The sequence below is a fragment of the Stigmatopora argus genome, chromosome 7, assembly GCF_051989625.1.
Source record: "Stigmatopora argus isolate UIUO_Sarg chromosome 7, RoL_Sarg_1.0, whole genome shotgun sequence".
Classification (NCBI taxonomy): Eukaryota; Metazoa; Chordata; class Actinopteri; order Syngnathiformes; family Syngnathidae; genus Stigmatopora; species Stigmatopora argus.
In genome coordinates, this window is record NC_135393.1 from 4,808,679 (window position 1) to 4,830,206 (window position 21,528).

The following is a 21,528-nucleotide window of genomic DNA, read 5'->3' on the forward strand; positions in this document are numbered from 1 at the left end:
AATAATTGAACATATAACCCTATTATGGTAAAAAACAAAAAAAAGATTCTCAATGTGAATGGATTAAGAGATATATACTCGACTCAGAAAACAAAAATTAATAATTAACACAGGAAGTGTATCAACAAAAACCCATGTTATAAAATTAACAATTTTATGCCATCTCATGTTTGCCAAAGATAAATAAAGCCATTTTCCAGTTCTTCCAACCACTACTGACAAAACTCTCTTGTTTGACATTCTTGGCAAACACCACATATGGAAAGCAGAACGCTGCATTCTGGTTGAATGAATATTCCAATCACTTGTGCTTTTGAACTAACTGTAGTACACTAACACTATTTGGAGGGTACAACTTCAACTTTGCTGGTCTAGTTTATTTACCACCTAACTATGAGATGGAGCTAATTTATACTAGCAGTGAAGAATACTTACCGTTTTTCTCGCATATAAACCGTATTTGCAACTAAAAAAATGATGACTGAATAAAGGGTATGGCTTATATGCGCAAAAGACTTACAGTTGCTATACTCTATTTTATCAGTAGATGTCGGCAAATTAACATTTACTATTTGTTGGTTAATTTCTGTTTTGCAGTAAGAAAACAACCATTACTCGATGAATTACTAACTTCCTTATGATATTGACCCTAATAATGTGCTTTTGATTCATACAGTATCTCAGAAATACCACGTGCGATGATTTTTCTTAAGATTTTCCCTTCAAAGTAACACATTTGCACTCCCTATTAAAACCATGTATATGGAGGTGAAAATTGTGAATCAGGGGCGGCTTATATGCGAGAAATTGTAAAATTCAACGATTTTAAGGCCATTTTTAGGCTGTGGCTTATGTGGGGAGTGGCTCATATGCAAGAAAATATGGTACTTTTCTGAAAACCTTTCATTTATCCATTATTGTAACTTTTTCAAAATTACCTCCAACTGCTGCTCTAGTTTGGTAATGTCATGTGCTGCAGCCACCAATTATACAGGCAACTTTGCAAGAAAAACATAGAACAGATTTTCAGTGATGTAGACGGACCGCATATGGTCAAGTGGGATGGACTAAGTAACAGTAGTGAAACTGCTCTGAACTGCACACACAACAACCATACCAATTAAGACTGGGGTGGGCAAATTATTCCACAAAGGGCCGCAGTGGGTGAGGGTTTTCATTCCAACCCATCAAGAGGACACCTTTTCACCAATCTGGTGTCCGACAAGTGCAATCAGTGGATTGCAGTCAGGTGCTTCTTGTTTTCTGCAGAAATCTCATTGGTCAAACTGTTTGTGCTGGATTGGTTGGAACAAAAACCTGCACCCACAGTGGCCCTCGCGGACCGGTTTGGCCACCCCTGAATTAAGAGATACACTGCCATTATAATAAAAAAAAGATTCTCAGTTAATATGAATATTTATTATTAATTAATATTCCAACTTGAATAAGTGTAATTTTCAAGAGATGTTTGTAAAAATAATATACAAAAATAAATCAGCAAAATATTTAGGGGAACTGAAGACCCCTAAAAAAAGGCCCAGTGACGCCACTGATCCTGAATATTATTCACCATTACGTGGCTTTCACATACCAACCGAGTGGAAAGTGACAAACATCTCAAGTGGCACACCTTGCTAGAAAATTTGAAAGATGCTGGTTTCCGTACCAAGACGAACAACAGCAAAACATAAGAAATCTAACAAAGTTCTGTTGGATTTGTTGGGTTTAGTAATAGCATTAGCAAGCAGCATAGGATCACTAGCGTGATAATGGTGTTTCTTACCTGTCCTGTTTCAAAAGTAACCACTCTCACAGTCAGTCCTGGTTACATAACCATCAGCGGATGATCAACAGCAAGCCTCAACTGACAGTTATAGTTATCAAATTTACCAATTTAGGAGCACAGATATCAGGGCTCAATTATATGGAGTATGTAGTATCGATAAACAGATGAATAGATAAAAATGATGATAAGCGGTATAGAATAAGAATGAACGAATGTATGAATGAATGAATGAATGATTGAGTGAGTGAGTGAGTGAGTGAGCGAGCGAATGAGCGAATGAGTGAATGAATAAATGAATAGGATGAACGAATGAACCCGCAACCCTAATGAGGATAAAGTGGTTCAGAAAATGAGATGAGAAATGTATGAATGAAGTACAGACACCTGTAAAATCTACTTGTATACATTGAAATAAAATGTGTAATTTGTCAGATTTTCTGAATTTCCTAATAATCAGAGTGATTGCTACTACTAATGTTTCCATTAAATATGTCTTTTATATTTATTCATGTGCAAAGTATCACAATGACCCCACAAATATTGTAGCTGTGTTTCAAACCTGGATTTGAGCCATTGTGTGTGGAATTATCATGTCTTCATGCTTGTGTCATCTCTCTGTTCTGCCTCCTACAGTGACAGTAAAATCAACATTAGGTTCATACAAGACTGATAATAACCCTAGGGAGAAAACCCTCCAAAAATGGCAATATATTTTTAAGATATTAAATATTTAAAAAAAATAGTATTTTCATAACTTAAAGGGGGCGGCCCGGTGTCGCGAGTAGTTAGTGCGTCGGCCTCACAGCTCTGGGGTCCTGGGTTCAAATCCAGGTCACGTCCACCTGTGTGGAGTTTGCATGTTCTCCCAGGCCAACGTGGGTTTCCTCCGGGTACTCCGGTTTCCTCCCACATTACAAAAACATGCATGTTAGGCTGATTGGACACTCTAAATTGCCCCTAGGTATGGGTGTGCGTGTGCATGGGTGTCTGTCCCCTTGTGCCCTGCGATTGGCTGGCCACCAATTCAGGGTGTCCAGGAGTCAGCTGGGATAGGCTCCAGCACCCCCCACGACACCAGTGGGGATAAAGTGGTTCAGAAAATGAGAGAAATATTAAAGAAAACGGATAGATACACATGAAGATAAATACAAATATATATAACAGTTACAGTTACATTAGCATTCTACATAAGAAGCCAAAAACCGGTGAAGCTATTACAGTGTTCCTCACCAACGATGATATTGGGATTAACGAGGCTAATTCTTTTTTGTTGTTGTTGTAGTGTATCCCCGTGACAAATGTTTAGAGCAGAAAATCCATGGTCAAGTTTCTAAGCATGCGGCCACGCCCCTTTTCTGACTTCGTATTGCGTCATATAGAGCTTCAATCGTGAAATGGGTGGACGTCAATCAAAACGGAATCCTGCCTCGGCTTTTTAATGTATTTATTCGGCGCTCATTATAACAACCAACCCGACTATGAAAACGGCTCACTATAATGCCGAAATTAAAATACATAACTCATAAGTCTGGAGCAGATATTTTATGACCATACTTAAAGTTTAATTTGATTTTCTTAGCTAAATGGAACGATGTCATCGCACATATGTTCTATAACTTCGGGTGCATCATATGACTCAGGTAAGAGTGAAATATAGCCAATTTTTGTGCTAATAAAGCATTTAATACACTGGACTATCGTGTCCAATTACCTCCAATACGTCCGACCCTAATGCTAATTGTAATTTTGATGGGTGTTTTGTCCTGATGATGGATTCCTTTTCAACCAGCTTACTCCATAAAAATAATTTAATGCTTTGGCGTCAATTACAACAAAAAGACACAGTAATCGAATACAACTATTTATAGTTTAGTGAAAGTGATGAACAGACTGCTGAATAAAGTGCGCATGCTCCGACTATGTTTTTTTGAGGGAATAAAAGCGAAATCACAGTATACACTATTGACGTTGGCTTTTTACAACCTTATGTGTAAGATTAAGGAACAACAGAATGGTGCTATTTTGGACAAAATCTCATCTCAGCCTGACAGCTGATGGGAGGAAGGATCTGCGGAAGCGCTCCTTCCTGCAATGAGGGTGCCGCAGTCTATTGCTAAAGGAGCCAGAGACTCATGCAGGGGGTGGGAGGTGCTGTCCATGATGGACATCATCCTGGTCAGCATTCTCCGCTCTCCCACTTCCTCCACAGAGTCCAGAGGACAGCCCAGAACAGAGCTGGCCCTCCTGATCAGCTTATTCAGCCTGTTCCTGTCCCTCTCCGTGCTCCCGCATCCCCATCACAAGAATATATGCCATTATTTATTTATGCTTATTAAATATTGGCTTCAAACACACCCAAGTCTTTTTTCATATAGTAACACTAAAAAGCATTTTGACCCAAATGAAGAGTCCAAATGTTCCTAAAAATGTTTAATCTTTAGTAAGAAGTTATTCTCAGTGTGAGCTTCCAATTATCTGGAAATCTATCGGTGACTCATAAATTTGATTTAAGGCCACCGTGTAGTGTAAAGGTTAACTTGCCTGATTTTGGTGCGGGCTTCATTCCCGCTGGTGGCAGTATGAATGTGAGTGCGGATGGTCGCTTGTCTCTCTCTGGTGAGTCTGTTTGTAGTCTACCTTTCCCCCATAGTCACCTGGGATAGGCTCCAGAAACCCCCACAACCCTTTCGAGGATGCACGGTATGGAAGATGAATGAATGAATAAATAAATTTCATTAAAAAAAATGAATATTTGAGCGGACGGCCCGGTGACGCGAGCGGATAGCGCGTCGGCCTCACAGCTCTGGGGTCCTGGGTTCAAATCCAGGTCATGTCCATCTGTATGGAGTTTGTATGTTCTAACGGGGCCTGTGTGGGTTTCCTCCGGGTACTCCGGTTTCCTCCCACATTCCAAAGACATGCATGGTAGGCTGATTGGACACTCTAAATTGCCCCTAGGTATGGGTGTGAGTGTGCATGGTTGTCCGTCTCCTTGTGCCCTGCGATTGGCTGGCCACCGATTCAGGGTGTCCCGGAGTCAGCTGGGATAGGCTCCAGCACCCCCCGTGACCCTAATGAGGATAAAGCGGTTCAGAAAATGAGATGAGATGATTGTGCCAAATTGTGCCTATGGGTGTGAATGCTCCTTTGTCTATGTGTGCTGTGCAATTGACTGGCAACCAGTTGAGATATGTATACCCAATGCCGACTTATTGAAGGGCCGTGACAGTGTTTTCTCTGCATGTCTCTCTCTTCAGTGCTGAAGATAACATGTGACATCCGGAAAGGTCAGATATTAAACAGCGGTTCCTCGTTGTACACTATCCTGGAGTTTGTGGGTGAAGGTCGTTTCGGGAAAGTGGCCAAATGCCAAAAAAAATCTTCTCTGGACACAGTAGCAATAAAGATCATCAGAAAAGGTACTGCTTTCATGAGAGAAACTGAGAAAGAGCTAACCATGCTGAACATGGTCAGTGTCTTGAACCCAGACCACGCCAATATTATTAAGTTCTTCGAGAGGTTTGAATACATGGGACATACCTGTCTGGTTTTCGAGATGCTCGACTGTCACCTGTTTGACTTGCTCACAGGACGAGAGTGGGAGCCAATGCGTCTGAGCGAAATCCGCTCAGTTGCCAAGCAGCTGCTGGTAGCCTTGGATGCTCTCAAGCCTCTTGGCATTCTACACACAGACATAAAACCAGACAACGTCATGTGCGTCAACAAGCAAGTCAGTCCCCTTAGGGTCAAATTAATAGACTTTGGCCTCGCCCTTGTAGTCTCCAGCGTCCATCCAGGTATGAAAATCCAACCCAAAGGTTACAGATCTCCAGAAGCTGCTCTTGGCCTTCCCTTCACTGAGGCTGTAGACGTTTGGAGCGTCGGTTGCATCCTGGCGTTCCTCTACATTGCTGACAACCTCTTCCCTGTAGACTGCGAATACCAGATGATGAAGTGTATGGTGGATGTTCTTGGCCAGCCAGAGGACCGTATTCTCTGCTGTGGGAAATATACCAAGCGCTTCTTCACTAAGGAGGGAGACAATGAAGGTCTACACTACAGACTGAAGACACCAGAGGAGTACGAAGCTGCCAACCAAGTTGCTTTTCTTGAATGGAGCGGTATCGTTGAACCTCCCAGCTCACTGGACGACCTTATCAACTTTTATCCCATCCAAGAGGTGGGGGAGTTGGAAGATCGAAGGGAATTTGTCGACCTGATGAAATGTTTGCTGGACCTTGACGGTGAACATAGGATCTCCCCACAGCAGGCTTTGCTGCACCCGTTCATTACAATGGCTCACCTGAACAAAGACCTTGACTACGAATACAGGGATTATTTGCACACTGCTCGCAGCAAGATGAGCAATGTGCAAGAGGAAGACTGTAAAGATAAAGAACCAGAGAAGCTGTGTTCTGATAGGGAGAGCCATATTGATACAACACAATCTACCACATTGGGCTCTTCGAGGACAATATTGAAGAGATTTAACAGATTCTGTGGCACTATTACCTCATTATTTTCACGTTTTCGACCCCCAGCGGATGACTCAACTGTAAATGCACCTTAGATATTTTTCATTAATATCTGTTTCTGGTTAGTCCAATAATCGTTACTTTTTTTTTGAACACACGCACACATTTAAATAATGGAGGACATGTAATAATGTAGTACACATGTAACATGTGATTTAGCTAAAGCAAATTTAATTATCCCATTTTATTAAAGGCTTTTAAAATACATTATTTGGATTCAGAAGGATTAAGTGACTTTCACAGGACTGTCCAGGTCATCATAGAAAGATTAGATTAGATAACTTTATTCATCCCGTATTTGGGAAATTTCATTGTCAAGAGGGTGAGAAAACAGACACAGGAAAAGACACTTTAGACATAAATAAATAGGTAATAAATAAATTATATAATAAAATAATATTATATATATGTATAAAAATGTCAAATAATATAATAAAATAATAAATATTATATATAAATATATAAATAAATGAATAAAAAAATCTGTCAACTGTTGTTGTTGAGATATGGATATTCAGCAGAGACAGAATTTAGCCATCTCCTAGGAACTCAATTCAATGAATCTGTTTTTCAAGTTCTTCATATGAAACACATTTATTTTTTTAAAATGTTTTCTGCAACATTCACACAATTAAGCAATTTTCTGATACCCATACATAAAATTAAAAACATTACATTCATAGTTGAATACATTTTATTAGTGAAATTCACCATGATTAGTTGTTTCATTTCAAGTGGCAGAAAGATTTTCCTTTAAGGTCAAGATATTTATGTATAGTAAAGGAAAACATAATCTATATTTGATCTACATGTTCATTATCACTAAGTATTGAACTTGTGAACCAAGTACTTCATAGTGCATTATTGTGCAGCATAGCATATTTAATTCATTAAATGTTTGAGCACTGAGGCTCCCTTTGTGGTGCATGATAAAATCAACATATTAAAAGTCAGTCAGCTTTGGAGTTAAACTGAGCTGGATTTTAAAAAGCAAAAGCAAAGCAATCGCAAACAATCACCAATCCCTTTCACAAGGCTCTCTGTATGGTATACCCAAAAGATTAAAAACATCACTCTCTTTGGGTGTAGGTAGGGGTGTACCAGCATACACCTTGGCGCTACCTTGACGCACGACACTTTGGTTAAGCGAATGTTCTGACAAGCTCATATTCATTGTCTTTGCCAGGGCCCTCATGGAGCGGTTGAAGTGTGCAGAACCAGTAAAATACGTGAGAGCACAGGCAAACTCATTATAGGGCACCACAATTATATCCAATCTGCGATGAAGTTGGTCTGGCCCTGGCAGGCGGCACACGCCCATGTATTTCTTCTGCTCTCCATTTTCCTCGTGGCTCACAAGGTCATCTGTTAAAAAGCCTTGGAAAAAAATAAAACATTGGCAACATTTAAAACAGACTTAATTGAATATCTAAAGATAACAGATCTTACCAGTGTCATGAAGACTCTGGAGCACCTTGCTGAATACACCTTTGTGGGACTTTCCATCAGGGTGTGAAATAAGCACATCAACATCTCCACATGTGCTTTTTCCTCTGCGATATGAGCCACATGCTATTGCCACCAGGCCTGGATCAATTGCTTGGACAGCATGCCTCACCTGCACATCATCAGAAATACAATGAGTCCAATAAATATTTGAACACCCTTCCATATGATATGCAAGTACTCCCATTTAGAAATCATGGACAGGTATGACATTTTCATCATGGTGCATGTCTACTGTGAGAGATAATCTAAAAAGAAAGATCCAGAAATCGCAATGTATGATTTAGTGATTATTATTTATCTCTACTATATATTGATTTTCTATGTGTCTGCTTGTTTGTTGTTGCGTCCATAGACTCAGCGAGTGGTGCGACTTGGCGCTCAAGGTCTACAAAAACCATAGAACTTATCCTGGACTTCAGGCGGAAAAAGCCCACTTTACTTTGCTGACCTCACTTGGACTACTTTATTTATTTCTTATGTATTGATTATTTATTTGTCTGTCTGTTGTTATTTGGGAACTATGTGGTGAAAGCTTTAAATCTCATTAGACTTTTATAATGACAATAAAAGCATTCAATTAAATTCTATCACATCTTAATATCTGAACATTTAAAAATGTAAACTACAATGTAATCACATTTAAAAATGAATGGCTTCTGGTTTTTGTAATGTAAATTAACCAATCTACTGTGATAAAACAACAAATCTGCAATAACTGCATTAACCATCAGTGTTCAGCATTCGCTCTATAGATATCTGGCGCCATCTAGGGTGGTGAGTGGGTATAATGTCTAGACCCTGATTTTAAGACAACTGACACTTTCGGTCTTATTTCAAGGTAAATAAAAAACCCACCATCTTATATTCAGGCCAATATGGTCATGTTTTTTTTTTAAATGAAGAATATAAATTTTAATAGGACTTTGATCCCGAATATTCAAATGCAAACATGATGGGATTCAGACTGAGGAAAATTGCCTTCAAAGTGCAATTTCCAATCTGCAAACCATTTAAAGTACATTTATTTTTTGGGAAATCACTTCACATTTTTGTGTTCATCTTTCGTGAATTATTTGCCCAAAGTAATACAAAATTTAGAACTTGGGCCATGGAGGAGCAATAGTGGTATTTGTAAAAACAAAACCAACAAAACAATGACATCAGTGTCAGTCAGAGGTATTTTTTGTGTATTTGATGTATTTACCACTTTCTCAATGGCTGAAGCTTCTTCCCTGGGCATTCTGTCTAGAAAGTCATCGTAGTGCTTGAGTCCTATTTTCTGAGTGTTGGTCAAGTTGGCTTTTGTGCGGATGTCCTCCAATGTGCGGAATCCCTGATGAATAAGAAAACATTGAAATACAGCGCTGATTCTTCCAAAACTCGTACATAAAAGAGATTTTATCTTTTTCATGCCAAGATTATACTCTTATCTAGTAGTTACGTCAATGTACGCTATGATTGCTTTACAGAGACATTCCTGTCGTAAATAATAACGCCTTTCTTTGTGAAAAGTGCATGCATGTGTGTTTCGTGAGAGTGGCTGTTTTACCTGTTGGTACCAAATCTGTGCTGTTTTGGTTCCTGCACCCCATATGTTGGTGAAAAGCTCCAATATTGGCACGGCTTCTCCAATGTGATCGAGCTTGCGTAGATGGCCACTTTCCATGATTTCATCAATTTTGTCTGCCATGCGTTTGCCAATTCCCGGGATAAGACATGCCTCCTGAAACAGGAGAGAGAAAAGGAAGGAATCAGCATCTTCTCAATGGAGGAAGAGATGCATTACAATAAACAGTAAGCAGAAGACACTACTTCTTAAGAAAAATATATCATTAATAATGTTTAAATTAATTAAAAATAATTTAGCAGCCAGAATTGTATTTTTTGGTGCACTTTTATGTAGCTATAAAAGCGCTAGGTCATAGGCAACTATCATAATTGTGCTATAAATTGTTCATAATCCAGTATTGTGATCCTTCACCATTTTGCGGCTTCAGTACATTGCGTTTTTATTTTCATTTTTATCTCATCTCATCTCATTTTTTGAACCGCTTTATCCTCACTAAGGTCACGGGGTGTGCTGGAGCCTATCCCAGTTGACTTCGGGCCAGAGGCGGGGGTCACCCTGAATTGGTGGCCAGCCAATCGCAGGGCACAAGGAGACAAATAACCACTCACACACTCATACCTAGTGGAAATTTAGAGTGTCCAATCAGCATGTCTTTGGAATGTGGGAAGAAATCAGAATACACCCGGAGAAAACCCACGCAGGCTCGGAGATAACATAAAACTCCACACAGGTGGACCGACCTGGATTTGAACCCAGATATCCCATTGTGAGGCCGCCGCACTAACCGCGCATCCACCGGGCCACCCTTGGTTTTTTTAATTTATTAAAGTATTAACATATATATATATATATATATATATATATATATATATATATATATATATATATATATATATATATATATATATATATATATATATATATATATATATATATATATATATATATATATATATATATATATATATATATATATATATATGGATACTAAACTAAGGAATACTTGTTATAGAATAAATAATTTGGAATTTTGGATAAAACAGAGAAGGCGCTGTACTGTAATTGCAATTGGAGGACGAGCTGCAGAGCCAGCACATGCTCACGTGAATGTCACGTGAACGCCGGAAGAAGTTAAGGATAAACTAAACACAGGAGAAATGAAAAGAGAAACACGCACCGGTACTGGTAGAGTGAGTTATGGAAAAGCTTTAAATTCATTGTTCATAAATCACCCCTCCTCCTCCAGACTCGGGTCGGGAGTCCCGAGTCCTCACAAAAAAAATGAAATTTCGGATTTGCTTCAGCCTCCGGCCGGCAAATCAAGTTAATTCCTTGGGTTCGTTTCGAGTCAGGTTTTTGGACCCATGGGCTGGGTTGGATTTTTTTGGCCCGATCTTACCTCTATTGTGTACTATTTCTCTATAGCCGCGAAAACATGTAGTATGGTAGTAATAATAGGGGCGATCCAAGTTTGCGGTTTTTCGATTATCGCGGCCATGTCTGGTCTACATTATCCGCGATATTCGAGGGATTACTGTATCTCTTCCATTTGCATTACATTACCTGATATGATGTAACAGGCTTGTGATAGCTCTTCAATGCATTGACGGCCTTGGAATAGCCCAATGCTCTCCACTTGTCTCCCTGATGTGTGTAAGCCTTGGCTAGTACTTCAAGCTTGTCAGTGATATGTTGGTTGAAGTTATTACTTTTGCACCGAGAAGATTGTGCGCAGACCCACTTCCCTGGTATCCTCACTGTGTCCTGACCAGGATCAAGGCTGCATCCAGGGCCATCTTCTTTGGGCTGCTGACCTGTGACTAGAGCTTCAATGTGACGCTGAGAGATTGTGTCTTCTTCTCGCACATCTTTGTCTAATATATTCTGAAAAATAGAAGATGGGCACAAAAGGGAGTCATTCTTCATGACAATGACCACAATAACCTGGAGAAATGTGAACTTGATATGTCTTTTCTACTAATGTACTAGCCGCTGACCATGTCGATTGTCTCTCTTTGCTCTCTTTGCTCGCTTTGCCCACACTCTGGCTTCAGGGTCATTTCAGTGGTTGATTTTTCATTTGATGAATCTTTTTCTTTTTGAGGCTCTGAACAACTGAGAAGAGAAGATATCAAAAGACTGAAGATAACAGCACAAAATAATCTAAATCATAGGGCCTCCTGTTTTATATACAGAAAACACTCTTTGTATTTCCTTTGGAGTGTCTATATTAAGTCTAAAAAAGATTTAATATACAGCAATACCTCGACATAGGAGCAATTTGAGATACGAGTAAAATTTCGAGCAAATATTTATCTTGAGATACGAGACAAATTTTGATTTACGAGCACATAGCGGACGTGAGATGCTGCTCATAAGAACATCATGGGCACTGTCTCTCTCCCGCAAACTCTCTCGTGTAGTGTGTCTACGAGCACTAGGCGGAGCGTTGCATTTTTCCCCAGCCCCCCCCCCCCAGTCAGCGCAGAATGGCGGAGCTCGATCGTTAATACGAGAAGAGCATATTATTCTTGTTGGCAAGTGGTCGTGCATTATCCTATTGTGAGGACATTTGTGTGCATCATTTTTGGAATATTTTGAAGGGAAGACAAAAGCAAACAACCCTCAATAGGTTCCTTATAGCTGCAGCTGAAATTCAGGGTGGAGGCGGGGCAAATAGAGCCAATTCGGGAGAAGAAAGGTATAAAAATGTCAAACAAAATTAGAATTAAGTTTAGTGTAAGGTTAGATTAAACTTATTTTTGAGTGTCTGTATCGTAATTCAAGTTCATTTAAATGTGTTTATGTTATGTTACGAGCACGTTGCCATGCAAAAAGGCTCTCTCTCTCGGTCCCTCTCTCCCCTCCGCGAAATCTGTCTAATTTTAGTACTATTAAACATCATAACCACTAGTTATTTGTTACTCTGTTAATAGATGGTGAATTAGAACAAATAAAAATGTTTTTCAATCCAATATCCTGTTTTTTGTGTTTTTTCAGAGGGTTGGAACAAATTAATTTGTTTTTAGTTCATTTCTATAGGACACGTTCATTTGAGATACGAGTAAATCGACATACGAGCTCAGTTCCGAAACGCATTAAGCTCGTATCTCGAGGTACCACTGTAATAATTTTGTAAATGAAAAGCTCTATTCTGTTTTAACCATTGCAGACAAGCAATGACAGGCATTACCTCTCAGATAGAAGACTGTAGCTTGATTCATCCAAGAGTTGTTTCTCACTAATACATGAGCTTAACCAACTGCATTTCACCAGATGGACTCCAGAAGGCATTGTATCCACCTTGATAAGACGCAAAGCCCTGTGACACTCCATGTTTTCATTGACAACGACATGAGTGACACCAGCACAAAAAGACGTCTCTGTCTGGCCTCCATTCTGCTGAATTTGTCTTTGGAAGATTTCACATCTTGCGTTTCCTATTCCCGTGGGCAAAATGTAGGCTGAGATACCATTAAAAGTATTTCCTGTAAAAGGAAACAAATAGATTAAAATAAAATGCGCTGCATGATCTGATATAAACACAAACAGAAAAACTCACCTGTGACTTCAAAATCATCTGATTTTTTCTTTAAAGGAGGTGAATTATTTTCTTGACAAACCCGAGCCCTTTTAACTTTGGGGAAAGCTTTCATAATTCCGTGAGATGGTTTCATCTTGAGGGTGAAAAAGGTAAACCAGAGCCCTGCCAAATAAATAAATAATTACAAGTGTGGATATGATCTAATGGTATATCAGAAAATGATTTAAAATATTCACATTTCAGGTTGCCCGTTGTTGGAAATATGCAATATTTCCACAAATATTGGGCAGTAATCAAAACTATCGAACATTATGACATTTTTTTTTACAAAATTGAAAAAACATAATTAGACTTGTGTCTATCAAATTGAATTCATGGTATATATATCCGATACATATGTAGGTTTGGTACACCATCTGAACAGACCGCAACCATGTTCTAACGTCCTTTATTAATTTGCTAGTTTATGCACTAATAATGATAATAATATATGTATGTATATATACATATACATATATTTACACATTGTTGGCTAAATAAAGGTTTATTCGGGAAGACGGCATTACAAAACGTCTGTAAAAACATCTGAATGAAATATATGAATGTGAATATCTGAAGAATTATGAACGGGGAAGATTTTTTTTGCTGTAAAACGTCCCACTTTATATTTTTAAAATGGTTGAATTCAACGTTATGCAGCTAAGTTTAGCTTCTGATAGATATGGTTACAATCCAATACACAATAAACATGAATATCCAGCACTTTAAAGATTGTTTTCGATGTTTTGTACTTACCTCCTTCAAAAGAACCATTCACAAAAAACATAAATAGAACGACAGCAAACACTTCCGGTTTATTTTTCCCCAACAAACAATGCATTTGGTTTCCCCATTTTCTTTACCCCTGTAATCGAAGAAGCATAGTTTATTTATTATTACTAGTTTATTTAATTAAATTAGATACCTAGATTTATATTTAATGTTCAGTTTAAGCATGTATCTCTATGGATATAAAATAAACCTACAACAAAACACTTCTGGGTTACTTTGGCACTTCATTTTTGTCCATAGATATCCGAGAACTAGAGCTCTTTTAGCCCTCTGCAATATACGTATATCCGGGTGTGGAACATTTATGACATAGAGATAGGAGTGGTGTGAAACAAAACAAAACAAAACATATGGATTATTTCAAATAAGTATTTAGTATTTTTAATCTTATTTCATCATTAATGTGATTTTTTTGCTTGTCTCGTTTTAATACAAACGGCTCTGATTCGGTCGCTTTTACTTTACCGTGAGTTGCCGTGGTAACTGTTTTATTCCGGAAGTTTCTCTGCACAACACAAACATGGCTGTGCAAAGCTGGATCGATAATCTAAAATCGTCCACGAAAACTGCTTTGATTCACGATGGTGAGTTCAAAAAGGTGAAGAAATTTTGCTTAAAATTATTGTTGTATACTATCAATATTTAACTTGAATTTTTTATTACGTTAATGTTTATGAACGTTTTGTTGCCATAACTAAAAATGAAACTTCAAAACTACTGCTAGAAAATAAACCACAGGTTTTCGCTCAGAGAATACATTAAACAATTAAGTAATAATAACCAGTTCAGAAGGGTTACATGCCAAGCGTATGCAGTGCAGCACCCTACATTTTTCTGTCATAATGAGGCAGAATATTTCAGACTATTACACATATTACTGGCTATCACTGACTCGATAATGAGTTACTTTATATTCAATCCTTTTAAACAAATGTAAATAATGTTAATGACAGGCAAGATACAATTGCTTAGTTGCAGACTAATTTAGCCTTGAGTGTAAATTTGGGTGTGTTTTTTTTAAATGTACTCCCCAAATTGCTTCCAGGTTAAGTCCAATTGAGGGTAATTCCACAACAACATTGTCATCTAGAACAGTGGTCCCCAACCACTGGTCTGTGGACCGATACCGGTCCGCAAGCTACCTAGTGCCGATCCGTCAAAGTAAAAAATAAATAACGTTTTCAATCTTGGCCACCTAGTTGAAAAGAGAAAAGTTGTTATAATAATAATAAATAATTGCTATTATGCTTTTTTGCCGTTGTGGGTGTCGTTCGTGCACCCAGCCCACCCCCACATAATTTTGCCTTAAGTTGTCGCCCTTCCCGCGAGAAAATAGAAAGCTTCACCAGTCGGTCCGCGGTGAGAAAAAGGTTGGGGACCGCTGATCTAGAATCTGAAATTAGGACAAGCAGTTTATAAAATTGATGTTATTTATTTTAATGGCTCTTACTATGGGTACCCAGACCTAAATAAATATGCCTGTTTTCTTCCAAATTTCCCTCTTCGGTCATTCCGAAACATAAGCGAGAAGGAAGATCCACTACCTCTTTGCAGATGGAAAAGAAATGGCGGAAGAGTATGACTTGAGAACAGACGAGCTTATTGGTAAGCACTGGACTGCACATCATTCACTAGCCACTAATTTGTGTTCATGAGATGAAATATAAGTCTATTTTGTGGACTATTTGGTGGTTTGTAGTGCGGAAGTGGCGCCATAAAAACACGCTTGGAGCTCAGGGTCAATGGCAGGTGGAAGTTGGGGAGCCACTTGTCTGTCCTGTCACCTCTATGGAAGCTGAGATGTTAAAAGAGAATTGCTCAAATGTATGATTTTTTTCTCTCTGCTGTTTTTTTTCATCTGCATGCACCGGATGACTCAAAGGGGAATTCCATTTTATTTCCACAGCCTGTGTTTATGCGTAAAGATACAAAGAGCAGCTTTCAATGGAGGGTCCGGAACCTTCCTTACCCCAAAGATGTCTTTAATGTTTCAGTGCAGCCTCCTGAAAGATTAATTGTCATCAAAACCTCCAACAAAAAGTAACTATGCTTGACTACTCACCCTCTTCTCTCACGACTATTCATTGTAATGCTACAATTATTCCTCTAGATGGCACTATTCTCCCTAAATTGTTCTCTCCCAGTTTTTCTCCAACCTTTATTGAGGAAAAGCATGCTATACTTTAAAAAAATATCCGCCAAAACATTCCCAAATTAAAAATGTTATAAAAGATAGATGCATCAATCACTAAAGTATATACGTTTTGCCATCAAATGTGAGAACACGTCTTCTATTTTTTGGACTATATGTTGCCAGCATAGGTATATCTAAACAAACATTGAATGTTTGTTTTACAAACAATTAGGAATAATAATACTTTAGGTTACACATAAAGTTTTATTCTCTGTGCATTACCAGGTATTATAAGAAGTTTGGAATTCCTGATTTGGATCGTATGCAACTTCCACTGGACAACTCTGCCTTAAGCTTCACCCATGCAAACAACACCTTAATAGTCAGTGTAAGTGGACAACAGCATTCTAGACGCAAACCTATTTTAAATTACTTGGTAATTAGTTTGCTTGAAATTAGACCGCTCTCGTACTTTTTCATTGAAAGTACCATGTCTGTAACACACACATTCTGTAAGATTTATTAGGAAGCTAGAGTCTATTCTAGCTGATAGAGAGGCTGGGGAGACTCGAGGCTGATCAACAGCCTATCACACGGCTGAAACATACTTACTGTACATGTTTACATGGAAGACAGCATAGTCTACTAAAAAATAGAGGAATCTGCAAACACAACAAAGCATAGTCAGAAGACAAAATTCTTCCAGGTGGCCGAGCAGGTACACGGTCGATTGGTCGCCGGTCTTCTGGTCGCCGGTCTTCTGGTCGCCGGTCTTCTGGTCGCCGATCTTTTGGTCGCCGGTCTTTTGGTCGCCCGGAAGGTTATTGATAATTACCATTTAAATCGTTGCTCAAATTCCCTAAATACAAACTGCGAATTACTATTTAGTCATATTTAATGCCCTATTAATTATTAGGCTAAAGAAAAGCTCCAAACTTGTATTGTTTTTTTGTTGGAGAACTTGTTAAGACCCTGACTGACGTAGCTTCTTAAAAGGACAATGCATGTACATACAAACTCTTATACACTCACACGTCGGCTCAGTGAAACTGCTCATGGCCATTGTTGGCTTTTATTGATGCGTAGACCGTGATGTTTTACCTTGTTTTGTCGCCGGTCTTTTGGTCGTCGGTCTTTTGGTCGCCCGTTGTCGCGGTCCGGGCGACCAGAAGACCGCGACCAAAAGACCGGCGGACAAAAGACGGCGACCAAAAGACCGGCGACCAATCGACCGCACACGGGCCGAGCATGCGAGAGGCTACTTATGAGAACAGCATCGCTCTGTCTTTCTCGCCACATCTCCCTCGCGTGAAGATATCTACGAGCACCGGGCCGTACAGGTTGTCTTTTTACTGGTGATAGCGTGACCGAGTCGACAATCTGCGAAAAAGCCAGCGGAATCGACATGGACTTGAAAGCAAAGGAAGCGTCTGAAAAAGACACCAGCCAAACCCTTCAAAGCGAGTCGTGGCTGGTTCAATAATTTAAAAAAACGAACTGGGATACACTGAGGCACAGAGAATCAGGAAGTTCCACTCAAAAGCTGCGGTGGAATACATTAACATCTTTGCCTCGTTTATTGCTCAAGAAGGTTTAAATTTAGTGTAACGTAAAATTATTTTTATGTGTGCATAGTAGTCTAAGTTCATTTAAGTTGAATTTCTCTCTCTCTCTCTCATCCGCACACTCCGCGGTAAGTCAGTACTGAGTAATGTCACATTTTATTATTGAAGATCATAACAACTACATAGGTATTTGTTACTTTGTGGGTAGGTAGTGAATTAGAATAAATTAAGATGTTTTTCTATTGTAATATCCTGTTTTGGGTGTTTTTTCAGAGGGTGGGAACGGATTAATTTGTATTTAGTTATTTTCTACGGGAAAACTTTATTTGAGATGCGAGTAAATTGACATACGAGCTTGGTCCCGAGACGGATTAAGCTAGGATCTTACGGTATTACTGAATATTAAAAATACCAACCCCCGCCTGCCTTTTTTGCAAACAGTCGAGGTAAATTGTAAAAAAATAATTTTAAAAAACATTCATTTTTTTACTGGATCATATTACAGCATGAGTCTACTATTGCTGGAATTGATTATACTTATATTATTCTACTATATTTGAATTGTAGCATTAAGGTAATGCTTTTTTACTCCTTTACTTTCTTTATTCAGCTCAACTCATTTTCTACTCTGTTTCAGTGTCTTTTAATTGATCGATCGTGTTTGTGTGCGTGTTTGTGTGTGTACTAATTTGCAACTCAAGAATAGATGCCATTGCCTTTTTCAGGTTACCTGTAGGTGTTGAAGTTTTAATATTTTTTCTTAATTTAATAAAAAATAAAAAACAACAACACGTAGAAAAAGTAGAGTTCTATTACATCATGTCATTTAAAAAAAATAAGATGCAGTATAAGTAAAACTATATGGAGCTCAAATAGATTTTAATGACGCTTTCTTCTGTATTTGCTCTTTTACAGTACAAGAAACCCAAAGACATTTTATCCTTCGAGCAAGAGCTGATGAAGGAATTGAAGAAGTTGAAGGGGACGAGTGAAGGGGACATTGATTGCAAAACTCAATAATTTCTAAAAGATGAAGAGAATGCCATATGTGAGCTCAACTTTGAAGAGGATTGAATTAACATACTCTTCTGACATGTTGATCATAGTACCGGTAGTTTACAATCCATGTATTGTTCTTTAAAACTTATCAAAAATGTTCCCAATGTTTAAGTTAGTCATTTCAAATATGACTTCTTGTCACATGCTTTCTGCCTCTGTCAAAGCCAATGCACTGTAGTCTTGATGAGAGTCAGCCAACCTACCCAACCTCCTTTCATTGATGTCCTTGTAAAGCACTCAAAACAGACAATGACCCATCCCTGTTCGTTCCGGGGTCACAGTTACGAGCACGTCCCATTTGTGTTAACTGAATACCTTCATGTTCCTTGCATGTCGTGGGCCACCCTGAAAGCCATTAGTGAACTTTTGCCGATTGAACTAGAAAGAACACATATGACTGTTTGCATTTTAATTTTACTCTAAGCCTTACATGTGATTTGGGCCCTGCAATTATCATCATCCCCAGAAATTTGTGTCAAGTACAAAACAATGGATATAATTGTACTAACAATTGATATAATTATACCTTTCGTCCCAAATATCTTTTCAACAATTAATGTTCTCCCAAACAATTATAGGGTGAATCTGATGACAAGCCTTTAATATGCAGAAACCATATTTTTGATTATGCAGTAAGCTTTTTGATGTTATTTATTCAGCCATTCATCATCATGAATATGGTAATACTTTACCCATTGCCACAAATGCTTTGAAATTAAAGCAGAACATAACATTATTAAGTCATCATGATGTTCTCTGCACGGCAAATTTCTCCTTGTTGAATTTGTGGCCTTTCGTGCAAACATGGGTTTTATTGCTCATCATTGCAGAATACTAACTACTCATTTGAGTGACCTCTTAAAGTGACCCTTTTGTGACGTGCCAAAAGTCAAAACAAGCTTCCAGAAGGCGTTTTTTTTCTTTAAAGTTTTTATCCTAAGGGGAAAATCTTTTCCGTGTGGAATACATAAAAAATAATCCCAAAACAAATTTTGTATTAATTACATATTTGAAATAACCATATGTTCTAACCCCAACCTCTTCAAAAGATGGCATGCTTATTGTTGTCAGCACAGCCTGTTTGGCCATATTTGCAGAGTATAACGTGTTACAGTCATCGGAGCTGCTAAAAGCCTGTGATAGAAAAAACTTTGTGTTATAACCCCACTGTAATGCGTCGCTATGTTTGAAATAACAGTGCTCAAGCTTTATATACATGGCGAGAATATGAATATTAATCCAATTGGCCTCACTCACTATTGTGTTTATACTGAAACAGTAACCTCAAAATAACCATCATTCTCTATTAGTAGTTAGTATTAAGTATTAGTTTTTGTGGTGGATCGCTACCATGGCCCGCTGCCCGAGTGGTTAGCGGCCTCACATCTCTGAGATCAAGGGTTTGATCCCAGGTCCGGCATGTTTGCATGTTCTTCCTTGGCTTGTGTTGGTTTTCTATGGGTATTCCAGTTTCCTCCCACATCCCAAAAACATGCAGGTTAGGCTGGTTGAACACTAAATTGCCCCACGGACTGAGCGTGAATGTTTGTCCGTCTCCCTATGCTCTGAATGTCATGCTCGACACCAATTCAGGGTGCTCATAGTTGGGATAGGCTCCAGCACCCCCAACGACCTTGTCTAAGCCAGTGTTTCCCAACCTTTTTTGAGCTGCAGCCCACTTTTTCATTGAAAAAATCTCAAGGCACACCACTAGTTGAAAATCTTCTAATTTAAAACGATTTCGCCTGTATTAACATTATAAAGTCGTTCTGATCAAAGTTTTATTAAAAGGAATTAAATAATTCCCCCCCAAATTATTCACAAATCTACCTTTTTCACACCGATCTAATGTCATCAAAGTTGATGTCCGCAGACCCCGAACAGCTTTCAGTTCGACTGATGTTAAAATAATTAATGCAATGTTTTTAATCTTATTTTAAATTTTGACTTTCTCCCAACATTATGCAAAAAGTAATGTGCTCACAGAGACTTTACGTCACCAAAAGTTGATGCCCCTGAAACCAAACAATTTCCAGGTCATGTACCGTAAAAACCCAATATTACTTCAACCACCTAACATTACGAGAAGAGCCGTTTTGTGCTCACACAGACTTAACGTCGACAAAAATTGAAGCCCGGAAAACCAAAGACCTTCCGATTTACTTTACATAAAAATAAACAAGAAAATGACTTTAATCTCATAATATTACAATTTGAATCTTGTTGTAGTACAATCTATGACTTCATATTTCAATTTTAACCTCGTAATAGTTTGATTTTAATCTCTTAATATTTAGATTTATCTCTTGGATTCTTACGATGTATGACTTGTAATTTCCCGCGGCACACCTGAGCATCAAACACTACGTACGAAAAATGAATGAATGGATCCCTACCAGATTTGTTTCATCTTATTTTCTATAATTTTAAAAAAAAAATTAAGGACGTATGAGCCTTCAAAACTGAAATTAAAACAGCCCAAAAAAATTGACCATCCAGCTCATGTTTTGTGAGCCCCTGCGGTCGGTCAGGTCGTTGTGTTCATGGTCTTCTACCTCTCCCGTCGTTTGGCCTCTGACGGTCATGCTCAACTGCTTCTGGGAAGAGGCTTCCTTTTTCTCCTTCCCTTTCACTGCCGAATGCCTCTTCCCAGCCATCATCCCCCTCTTTCAGTCTATGCCACATTTTGCCACACAGGCCCTGATGTTTTTTTCTGCCCCCATCCCTCCCTCCGACCCCTCCCTGTGTGACTGGCTTCTTTTTGATAACTGACCCCTTCTCGTGTTATTATTCGAACCCACTATTGTATAACATGGCCTTTTATATGAGCTTTCACAAAGGCCCATTTGATCAGAGGGTTACGGTGTGCGATCGTGAGAAATGCAACTACATGGTGGTAACCTTTGTTTGGGCCAAAATAGTGGGCTGACCTCATCGCTTTTAATGCGTAACTCCAACCATTCAGGTCCAAGTCTCACTTGCTGAGCACATTCAA

The 21,528-nt window shown here is 38.7% G+C and overlaps 3 protein-coding genes across 7 annotated transcripts; 2 read left to right on the forward strand and 1 right to left on the reverse strand.

The window, feature by feature from the left end:
* The first annotated feature begins 5,027 nt into the window (after positions 1-5,027).
* LOC144077179 (homeodomain-interacting protein kinase 2-like) lies at positions 5,028-8,633 on the forward strand. Its single transcript, XM_077604719.1, has 2 exons — positions 5,028-6,382; positions 8,183-8,633. The coding sequence occupies exon 1, from the start codon at positions 5,028-5,030 to the stop codon at positions 6,354-6,356; it is 1,329 nt and encodes a 442-aa protein (XP_077460845.1). The 3' UTR covers positions 6,357-6,382; positions 8,183-8,633.
* On the reverse strand, positions 6,998-14,260 carry poll (polymerase (DNA directed), lambda). Of its 4 annotated transcripts, XM_077605803.1 has the most exons (10): positions 13,970-14,024; positions 13,740-13,848; positions 12,963-13,106; positions 12,594-12,888; positions 11,398-11,515; positions 10,964-11,284; positions 9,380-9,553; positions 9,035-9,163; positions 7,771-7,939; positions 6,998-7,698 (listed from the first exon to the last, which is right to left on the reverse strand). In XM_077605803.1, the coding sequence occupies exons 2-10, from the start codon at positions 13,822-13,824 to the stop codon at positions 7,337-7,339; spliced, it is 1,797 nt and encodes a 598-aa protein (XP_077461929.1). In that variant the 5' UTR covers positions 13,825-13,848; positions 13,970-14,024; the 3' UTR covers positions 6,998-7,336. The 4 variants fall into 4 exon arrangements, with proteins under 4 accessions (XP_077461929.1, XP_077461932.1, XP_077461931.1 ...); XM_077605806.1 differs by lacking the exons at positions 13,740-13,848; positions 13,970-14,024 and adding an exon at positions 14,241-14,260; XM_077605805.1 differs by lacking the exon at positions 13,740-13,848 and having other exon boundaries at positions 13,970-14,021.
* Positions 14,058-19,269, forward strand: dpcd (deleted in primary ciliary dyskinesia homolog (mouse)). Of its 2 annotated transcripts, none has more exons than XM_077605807.1 (6): positions 14,058-14,359; positions 15,300-15,380; positions 15,475-15,599; positions 15,682-15,815; positions 16,195-16,297; positions 18,390-19,269. In XM_077605807.1, the coding sequence occupies exons 1-6, from the start codon at positions 14,296-14,298 to the stop codon at positions 18,492-18,494; spliced, it is 612 nt and encodes a 203-aa protein (XP_077461933.1). In that variant the 5' UTR covers positions 14,058-14,295; the 3' UTR covers positions 18,495-19,269. The 2 variants fall into 2 exon arrangements, with proteins under 2 accessions (XP_077461933.1, XP_077461934.1); XM_077605808.1 differs by having other exon boundaries at positions 14,276-14,373.
* The last annotated feature ends 2,259 nt before the right edge of the window (positions 19,270-21,528 follow it).

What these genes read in the sequence shown, in the direction of transcription:
- LOC144077179 (XM_077604719.1), top strand. Translation starts at nt 5,028, where the DNA reads ATGTCTCTCTCTTCAGTGCTGAAGATAACATGTGACATCCGGAAAGGT.
- poll (XM_077605803.1), bottom strand. Translation starts at nt 13,824, where the DNA reads ATGCATTGTTTGTTGGGGAAAAATAAACCGGAAGTGTTTGCTGTCGTT. An exon ending in GAATGGTTCTTTTGAAGGAG is followed by an intron (nt 13,107 to 13,739) that starts GTAAGTACAAAA and finishes TTTATTTGGCAG; the next exon opens with GGCTCTGGTTTACCTTTTTC. An exon ending in AAAGAGAGACAATCGACATG is followed by an intron (nt 11,285 to 11,397) that starts GTCAGCGGCTAG and finishes TCTATTTTTCAG; the next exon opens with AATATATTAGACAAAGATGT.
- dpcd (XM_077605807.1), top strand. Translation starts at nt 14,296, where the DNA reads ATGGCTGTGCAAAGCTGGATCGATAATCTAAAATCGTCCACGAAAACT. An exon ending in GAGAACAGACGAGCTTATTG is followed by an intron (nt 15,381 to 15,474) that starts GTAAGCACTGGA and finishes GGTGGTTTGTAG; the next exon opens with TGCGGAAGTGGCGCCATAAA. An exon ending in ACAACACCTTAATAGTCAGT is followed by an intron (nt 16,298 to 18,389) that starts GTAAGTGGACAA and finishes GCTCTTTTACAG; the next exon opens with TACAAGAAACCCAAAGACAT.